This window comes from Beta vulgaris, chromosome 7 (genome assembly GCF_026745355.1).
Source record: "Beta vulgaris subsp. vulgaris cultivar EL10 chromosome 7, EL10.2, whole genome shotgun sequence".
Classification (NCBI taxonomy): Eukaryota; Viridiplantae; Streptophyta; class Magnoliopsida; order Caryophyllales; family Amaranthaceae; genus Beta; species Beta vulgaris.
In genome coordinates this window covers 13,225,016-13,235,091 of record NC_079208.1, presented here as the reverse complement: position 1 = coordinate 13,235,091, position 10,076 = coordinate 13,225,016, and the positions used below count along the sequence as shown (strand labels likewise).

At 33.1% G+C, this 10,076-nt stretch overlaps 1 protein-coding gene across 1 annotated transcript; it reads left to right on the top strand.

Moving 5' to 3' along the window:
* The first annotated feature begins 1,522 nt into the window (after positions 1 to 1,522).
* Positions 1,523 to 9,983, top strand: LOC104908898 (L-ascorbate peroxidase 2, cytosolic). Its single transcript, XM_010698070.3, has 10 exons — positions 1,523 to 1,668; positions 3,559 to 3,689; positions 7,879 to 8,053; positions 8,166 to 8,231; positions 8,476 to 8,524; positions 8,640 to 8,722; positions 8,816 to 8,895; positions 9,004 to 9,106; positions 9,300 to 9,358; positions 9,781 to 9,983. Exons 2-10 carry the CDS (start codon positions 3,571 to 3,573, stop codon positions 9,797 to 9,799), a joined length of 753 nt encoding a protein of 250 aa, XP_010696372.1. The 5' UTR covers positions 1,523 to 1,668; positions 3,559 to 3,570; the 3' UTR covers positions 9,800 to 9,983.
* Positions 9,984 to 10,076: the final 93 nt, after the last annotated feature.

The following is a 10,076-nucleotide window of genomic DNA, read 5'->3' as shown; positions in this document are numbered from 1 at the left end:
AATATCTCTAAATATGTATTTGTAAAAGTTATGAGAATATAATCAAAATTTATGACGCCTACCTAATCTAGGACTTTTTAACTAGAATAATACACACTTTTGTTTGTTCTCTCGCAATAATACAATCTTTTGATTATTTTTAAATAATAAAAACTTTTGCCCAAAATTCCAATGTGGGTCAATACCGATTGTAACTTGTTGTAGCAAGTCATTATGACACGTGTTATTATTTTATTGGTTGTTTTATAATTTTTTATTTTAATTTGAAAAAAAACCCAACATTTTTTTTTCTTTCTTCTGTTGGTCCCCTCCACTCTTTTTCTCTCTCCCCCACCCCACCTCACCCCTCTCCTGACCAGACACAACAATCATGTCACCACCTCCTTCACTTCTTCAAACAATTGAAATTCTCTCTCCTCTTTTACTAATCACACTTCCACTTTCCTCAATTTCAAGAAACACCTAGTTTCTATCTCCTCTTCTCGCTCTCTCTCTTCTTCCACTTCTTCGTCTTACTCGCGTTTCGACGGCGCCGTATGTGATGTATTTGATAGAATTGGATTCGTTTGAGATGTATTTGATTAAATGCGTTGTCGCGGCGAGGCAGGAGCATGTGATTAACAATGGAGTGGAGGAGGTGGAGGGGGAAGGAGTTACCTTTTTGCTGTTGGTTGCGATTGGTGGTTTTCAGAGGTGAGGGAGTGGAAAGGGGTGGTTTTCCGAGGGGGGGTGCGGGTTTGGTGTATTTCAGGGGTGGGTTTGTTGTATTTCGGGGGTGAGGGAGTGAAGAGTAGTGATATTCGAGGTTGAGGTGGCTGGGACTGGTGGGTTTCGGAGGTGGGATGATTGAGTTTTGTGGATTTTGGGATGAAGGAGTGGAGAGGGTGGTTTTCAGGGGTGAAGGAGTGGTGGGGGTGGTTTTCGGGGGTTGGGCAAGTGAGATGTGGTGTTTTCGCGGGTATAGGAATGGAGCAGTGGTGTTTACTAGGATTGAGGAGGGGAAATGTGGTGTTGTCGGTGCTTGGGAGGGAGGTTTCGTGGTGGGGGAAGGGGGGTGAAGGTGGAGTGGTGGTTTTGTACGTGGGGAGGGGTGGGGGTTTCAATTAGTAGGGGAGGGGAGGAGAGAGAACGATTTTGGATTTTTAAATTTTTTTACCTGTTTTATAGATTGAAGGTCACATTGACCTACTGGAGAAGTTTTGGAATATTATTTAAAAATAAACAAAAATTTAAATTATCGCAAGAGAACAAACAAAAGTTTATATTATTCTTAATCAAAAATCTCCTAATCTAAATCTTTTTCATTTTTCAAAACTATAATCCGAAACATGACATAGGTCAAAAACTAGAAATTCGGGTACTTCGTGATTCTTCTAATAATCATATTTGAGCAGACAATGGGGCCACGAAGCCACCAACGTGCTATGAAATTATCGGTTGGGTAAAGGTCTAAATGGGAGCCCACAACATCCTATTCCTGTCAAAGCCAGAACCTTCTTGATCTCTCTTATTTAAAAATTTAAAATTACCCTCTTCTTTTATGATTCTCCTCTTTTCAAATTTCAGCTAAGTTATAAAGTACTTCACTCATTCGTATTAAGTATATAATTACATTGAACTTTTTCAGATTTTCTGTCTTCATCTGCAGCTCTAGAGCTTATTATTAAGGTATGTGATCCATACTTAGGTTTTGATGTTCATTCTTTTTCATTTAATTTTCAATTTTCTCTTGCTTAAAACACTAGTTCTACTACGTATTATTATGATCATGATCTTGAGGGGTTTGGACAATGCCTTGAGTTGTCATATAGTATTGAATTCTTCACTCATGACCATGAGAAATCTATAATTATAAATAATTATAAAAAATTGAAAAGTTTTGAAATAATAAGAATGATACAATTAGGGTTGGAAATGGATCACACCCATCATTAGCTTAACCCAATTTTGGTGAAAATTCGAAATAAACGGATAAAAAGTGGGTGGCGGGTGAAATGGGTGATGGATGCAGGTAAAATGTTGGCGAAAATTTTTCATCCGTTACCCGATTTATCACCCACTTATCATCCACCCATCATCCATTTTGTCAATTACACATGTTGATCTACTTATTTTATTAAATTTTTAGTTGAGAATTTTTAAAAATATCTATCTTATGACATAACTTTTTATAAAAATTATTATGTATCTCCTAACCTGTTAACCACCCGTTGACCCGGTAGATGACGGATGGATGGATGCGGGTGATGGCTTAGCAGGTGATGGATGGATGTGGGTGGAGCGGATGGATGCGGGCGACATATGTGGATGATGCTCCACCCACCCCGTGACCCCGAACCCAAACTATTTCCATCCCTAGATACAATCTTTAAGTGACTAAGATTAATAAAAGAATACATTCTTGAATCTTGATGTATCATATGGACTTAGGCATTGTCCATTTAGTTTTCAGTTTTTCAGTTAGCGCAACTTAATTTTGTTTATTATTATTATTATTATTATCATTTTTGTATATTGATTATATAGCTGATATTAAATTTATTACTATTATTGTTGTTGTTGTTGTTGTTTGCTATTTTCAGTTACTTCAGTTTAACCATTTTCAGTCCAAAAATTAGGGACTTAATATTTTGGTATTACTCACTTCGGTTTTTTTTGGTTTACCCATTTTTTTTAGGCACAAAGCTGTTAGGAGAAATAAGTATGTATGTCATAGGAGGAAAGCGGAATTATTAATTTTATTAGCATATTATAATGAAGTCAATGTTATGGATTATGAAAAAGTAGAATGAGAATAAGGTAAAATAGTAAAAATAATAACAAAGAATTAGTTTAACGATTTCAAAAACAGAAAAAAAGTGAGTAAACTGGTAAGGAATAACTCAAAAAAAGAGGGATAAACTAATAAATACTAAGGAATATAAAATATGAAGTGGTAGTCTAGAACATTATATTTAGATTGATATCTATACTCCTTTTAAACTAGTTATTAGGTCCGGGCTATTCCCCAGGTTATTTATTAATATAATACTTTATGATAATAACACTCTATATAATTTGGCCTACTGGTTAAGACATTAGTATATGTACTTGAGGTTTTGGGATCAAACCCTATACTGTTTAATTGCTAAATTTTTTTATTATACATAGATTACATGAACTAAAACTCCCTAGGGAGAGTGCCACGTGGCACAGTTTCTTGTTTATACATGTTTTTTAATATATTTGTATAGATTTATTAGAGACTTTTCATCCAATTTTAATTATTATAAATATTGACATGGAATTTTATTAGTAAGGTAAAAGGATATAAATTAATGATATAAGCAAAGGTACTTATGGGTAACTCTATAGATGTACTAAGGTCTCATTTTTTAGACTGAGAAAAACTAAACCGAATTAAATTGAATTGTAAAGAAAAATTGAATTGACCTGATCTGATCTTACCTGAATAGAGGTTGAGTGCGTAGCTACTGACTAGCAAAACAAACTTTATTTTCTCATACATGATTGAAGTTTTGATAATTTCATGTATTGACTGATCATGTTCGGGTATAGGGAAAGGGAAGAATGGGGAAGAGTTACCCAAGTGTTAGCAAGGAATACAAGGAAGCAGTAGACAAATGTAAAAGAAAGCTTAGAGCTCTCATCCAAGAGAAGCACTGTGCTCCCATCATTCTTCGTTTGGCGTAAGTTATCATCATCTCTTAGACTCTTTTTTTTTTTCTTACTTTTTACCCTTTTTGGGTTCATTTTGTAGCTTTATCATATTTTGTAGTGTTTGTGTTGGAGAATAGTTTCGCTTTATAAACAACCTACTTCCCTATTTTAAAAAGAATTTATCAAGAACAATTATGACAAGTATTTTCATAAGTTATATTTTCAACTATAGATATTCCAACTCTGGAGGTTATTTCTCAAAATTAAATTAGTGTAAAAAATGTTTTCAACTATGGGATATCTTTTTACTATGATCTAGTGACTTTTAATATACTAGTTTAAACTGTTCGTTAGAACAAGGAAACTCACCTTGGACCACAAACCACTAGATTAAGGTGAATTACGGTTAAGGGCCTATTCAGAAAAGTTGTTGTAATAGTCGTTAGGTGTTCGAGTAGCGGTTAGCTATCTACTAGTAGCTGTAGAAAGTAGCTATTAAATTATATTTACCAAAACGTATCTAAACACTACTTGAAACTCTAACCACTATTCCAAATTTGTGCTTTTGAACACTATAAATTGTACGTAACAATTATGAAAAGCTATTTAAACACTATTTTGAAACTCTATCTATTATTTCAATCTTTACCATGCTAAACACTTAATTAATGTTGACTTTGTCAAAATATTAAAAGCTAGTTCGAAACTTGTTGCCAAACAGGCTTTAAGTCGCAAAATAAACCAAACCGAGAACCAGGGATAAAGAAAATATGTTTTGAAATAGAGATAGATATCTATAGTTTCTTTCTTGTCATTTATTCTAGTTTTGAGTGCCTAAAAGTTTATCTAGTTGAGGATCTAAGGTAGTGGTAGTTCATTTTCCTGATTTTTGTATAGTTAAGGATCAATGTTTATCTAGTTGAGGATCTAAGGTAGTGTTAGTTCATTTACCTAATTATATATATATAGTTAGATATCTATATATAGCTTCTGTTTTTGCCATTTATTCTAGTTTTGATTGCCTAGATGTTTATCTTAGTTGAGGATCTAATGTAGTGTTAATTCATTTTCCTACATTTTTTATCGAAGAAAAATACTTATAATATATCTATACAAATATATTAAAAGACGTGGCGTTCTCCCTAGGGAGTTTTAGTTCATGAAATCCATGTACAATAAAAAATTTAGAAATTGTATAGTATAGGATTTGATCCCGAGACCTCAAGTACATATACTAAACTCTTAACCACTAGGCAAAGTTGTATTTAGTGGTATTATCATAAAGTATTATATTAATAAATGAAAGTGTTTCTTACCCAGGACATATCTCGGGCCTAATTACTAGTTTTTAGTAAAAAAAGAAGCTTGAACCGCAAAATGCACTACTGTACCAAATTGTTTCTTCCGGTGTAGTTTGGTGTGCTTTGTCCCAAAATTTGGTCCAATTTGGTTTTGGGAAAATGCCAAACAAAATTTTCACCGTTTGGTTTAGGTTATGTCCCAAACTGCTAAGTTTATGATCGAGAAGAGAGAAATAATATGATTTTATTAAGGTGTGTTTAGTAATGAACCATGACTACTATATATATAGGAGTACATAGGAACTCCTACCTGGAAACAATCTCTAGAATATATATTATTCTTAATACTTATCTAACACTTATTGGAAATAAATAATAAGATAATATTATATCATAACTAATAATATATCCTACAGATATTTATCGTATTTTTAGTATCCTACTTTATCTCTAACACCCTCCTGCAATCGCAACGGCAGTAATAAGAACGTTGCAATTGGAAATTCTTCTCTTTGTTGAAGTCGAGATGCACGAATCTAGTGATGCCGCCTTCAAAAACATTTATCCTTTTTTTTTAATGATGAGAACGTGCATCTTTTTAGAACCCATCAATCATCAATCAAACAAGAACGTCATTTTTTTTCGAACCTGCAAATATAACATTACAACGAGAATGTCTCTTTTCTCGAACTCGTCGTATTTTGGTTTTTCCTGAGCAAAACCGTGGTCCAATCAAATATTGGTTTTTCAGAGCAAACCACACTCAAATCAATTAAAAACCTTGTCATATCTCAAGGTACAAGGAGAATCCACAAACCATGTCTCACGAGACACACGGAGAGCCGTTAAAGTATCATTAAACCTCATCTCAAGGTACAAGGAGCACCCATAAACCCGTGTCTCATGACACACAGAGAGCCAAAACATGTCTCACAATCTGTGTTAAAATAGGTCTGAAATTGAGACGAACAAAGTAACAATTTTTTTTTGTTTGATGGAATGAACATTATCAAGAAATGAACTGTCAAATTTTGTGATGGAATGAACATCATCACATAAACAAACTGTTCAAATTTTCGTGATGGAATGAACATCATCACATAAACAATCTTTTTAAATTTTGTGATGGAATGAACATCATCACAGAAACAAACTTTAAACAAACTTTCAAAGGATTTTCTTTTGGTGAAAGGAAAGAAAAAAAAACAAAGTGGCCAAGAGATTCAAATAGAAGAATGCAGCGTAATATTCGGCAGGTGGGGGTAATAAACCAGACATCCACCCCCACCGATAAGAGAATTTTTTTCGAGAAACCCCAAGAACTTAACCTGCTCTTGATACCATGCTAAGTTTATGAGAAAGAGAAAAATTTTGATTTTATTTAGGTGTGTTTAATAATGAACAATGACTACAATATATATAGGAGTACAGAGGAGCTCCTACTCGGAAACAACCTCTAGAAGATATATATTATTCTCATACTTATCTAACACTTATTCGAAATAAATCATATGATAATATTTGCCTAAGATATATTATATCCTAACTACTAATATATTATACAGATATTTGTCATATCTTTAGTATCCCACTTTATCTCTAACACAAACCGTACCAAACCAATCTGTGAACATCTTACATCAACTTAGTTTTTTCACGATCTTTTTATTGTATTCATCACAGAATCCCTTATTTGCAAATCCAACTCATTGTTGCATAAACTGTGCTTTCTTGATATAACTATTGTAATTCTAAATAAAATAATATGAACCCGGTGCACACAAATTAGTGTGCACCCGATTCATATCACGTGTGTTTAGGATAGTGTATATTGATATGATATAGTGTATGTTAAAATGATATAGTATATGTTAAAATGATATAGTGTATGTTAAAATGATATAGTGTACCTATGTATAATATAGTATATCTATTTTTGATATAGTATATCTATTTTTGATATGGTGTATCTATTTTTAATATAGTGTATATTTCTGTAATGCATTTAAGTAAATATTTTCCTATAGGATATAGTGTACCTAGTTATGATATAATGTTCCTATAGGATATAGTATACCTCTAATTATGATATAGTGTACCTATGTATGATATAGTTTACGTAGTTATGATATAGTGTATCTATTTTTGATATAGTGTACCTATGTATCATATAGTGTATCTATTTTTGATATAGTGTATCTATTTTTGGTAATTAAAAGTGAGTATTTCTTAACCGGTCACGTGCCTGGGCCTGGTCCACACTATTTTCAGTGTGAACCGGGTCCATGCAAGAAGGATTGTTGTAATTGATGTGAGTTACTCTTTTTTGGGAATGGTCAATTTTATCCATAGAAAAAAGTAAGGCTAAGTTTAGTTGACCTAAAATTGACTTATATTAGACCACTTCAAATCAGATAAGAAAAGATAAATTCAAAATAGATCAGCTTAGAAAAAAAAGTTTCAATCAATTTAGACTTATATTTAGAGAGCTTGGTGCAAATAATTGTTATTCATATTATTACTACTATTACTATTACTATGATTAGTATTTTCGTGGTTGTAATTATTATTATTGTTGCTATTGTTTTCCATAGTGGTGATGATGATGATAGAGTAACAATAGCATATTATAATGTGATCAAATCAAATCAGTAGAAAAATTCAAACTAAATATGGCCTAGGTGTACACATGGTCAAGTAAAAATGAGCCCTCCTATATTCACGACACGAATCGAAAAACATTTGGCTAATTGTCAAAAGACCAACTCAACAAAAAGCTTAAGCCGATGGTTGCAATCCCAGGAATAGTTTAATACTCTATCGCTAATCATCATTTTTGATATAAGCGTAGAATAGTTTGATTTTTCATCTTATAATGGTTCATATTGATTACTAAAAATGGATTGGGAAACCATAGATGGCACGCAGCTGGGACATTTGACGTTCAGTCAAAAACGGGTGGTCCATTTGGGACAATAAAGAACCCACAGGAGCTGGCACATGTTGCAAATAATGGCTTGGATATTGCTGTTAGACTACTGGAACCAATCAAAGAGCAGTTCCCAATCCTAAGCTATGCTGACTTCTATCAGGTATTACTACATTCATCAATTTGATATCATAACCAAGATCTTGATTTCGTGGTTGTTGCATGAATACATACTTATTGCAAGTTCGTAATTGATGTACTTTTACGTTTTGAAGTTGGCTGGAGTGGTTGCAGTAGAAATTACAGGGGGGCCTGAGATCTTGTTTCACCCTGGAAGACCTGTAAGTGGACATTAGATTGAGTTGTTCGACAATTTGATATAAGTAATAAACTATGATTTGGTTAGAGTTTTGTGATCTTCCTTCTTGCTTTCTTATTCCAAAGTTTCTTGAATTTTAGAGAAAATTTTGTATGATATCGTACAAAGATAATTTTGCCTCTTACCTTTAATTATATCAACGTACAAGACCTTTTCATACTAGTAGACTTTACCAATAGTCTAATGCTCTCTATATTGATTTTCAGGATAAAACTGAATCGCCGCCAGAGGGTCGCTTACCTGATGCGAAGAAAGGTTAGTTTTGTGTGTTTCTGAATTATTGTAGTTCAGTTTCTTTTTCATTTGTGAATTGTACATGTTTTTGTCACAACTTTTCTCTTTCTTTTACCATATATGCTTATCATGGTAGGTTCTGACCATTTGAGGGAAGTATTTTACCGTATGGGTTTGTCTGACAAGGATATTGTTGCTCTATCTGGTGCTCATACCTTGGTAATCATCATAATGAGTTACTGATTTTCCTTTCTTATGACAGTTAAACATTGTAACATTGTGCTACAACTTTTCTCCTATAATACTCTGCAGGGAATGTGTCATAAGGAGAGATCGGGCTATCAGGGAGCTTGGACTAACAATCCTTTGATCTTCGATAACTCGTATTTCAGGCACTTTTCTGTCTTTGCCTCTTTGGTTAATGGTGTATTTCCATAGAGAAAATAGTGAAACTAGTTATTCAATCTTGATGAAAATTGTTAGCTTTGATATCTTAACAGAGAGCTTCTTACGGGAGATAAAGAAGGTTTCATTCAGCTGCCATCGGACAAAGCACTCCTTGAGGATGTAGCATTTCGTCCCTATGTTGAAAAATATGCACAGGTCTACATTGTTGGTTTTGGTTGTTTGTGATTAGGAATATTTCTGAATTCTGATAGAGTATAAAATTATTCCTGAGACTCCAACCATCAACTTAAGCGTTTGGTTGAATTGATCCTTTGACAATGTCCTAATCTTCTAGTATTCGTGCTTTCTATTCTTAAATTATTTAGTTTATCCTCTGATGATATTGTAGGACGAGGAAGCTTTTTTTGCGGATTATGCTGAAGCACATTTGAAGCTTTCTGAGCTTGGGTGGGTGATAGCATTATTTATTGCATTCTAGTTAACAAGTTAAGGCTATGTTTAGTTCACCTGAAATTTTCTGATCTGAACTTATCTGATCTGATCTGAACTTATTTTTTCTGATCTGATCTGATCTGAACTGATCTGATTACAAGATCTTATCTTTTAGATTTTTCTTAATATATAAGAAAAAATATAGTCATGTGTGGGTCTTGTTTGATTCGTCTCAATGAGTACTTTATTAATATTCAATTTATTATAATTTTTACTAATATGTAATGAAAGATATAATGATTTTTAAATATAAGCATGATTTTTTCTGATCTGATCTGATCTGATCTGATTAGATATGAAATAAATAAGGTGAACTGAACATAGCCTAAGTATGACTCATCATTTGGGTATTAAATTGAACTTTCGTTGTATTTCAGATTTGCAGACGAGGTATGAGAACACTCAAAGGTGGAGTGCTAGTTTCGTCGACGATAATGATGCATCATACTCATATCTCCTATGCCTTGGTTGAAGTTATTCTACTTTGTTGAACTAGACCCCCAACTATCATCTAACTATGTGTGTTATAATGTATTACCTCTGTTTCTAAATAATAATTATACTTTGACTTTTGATACTATTTACATCACGTGTTCTATAATATTCGCTAATCTTTTCATTGTGGGAAGTTTCACATTACTTGCTATACTTTCTTCTTGGGCAATTGTAACAC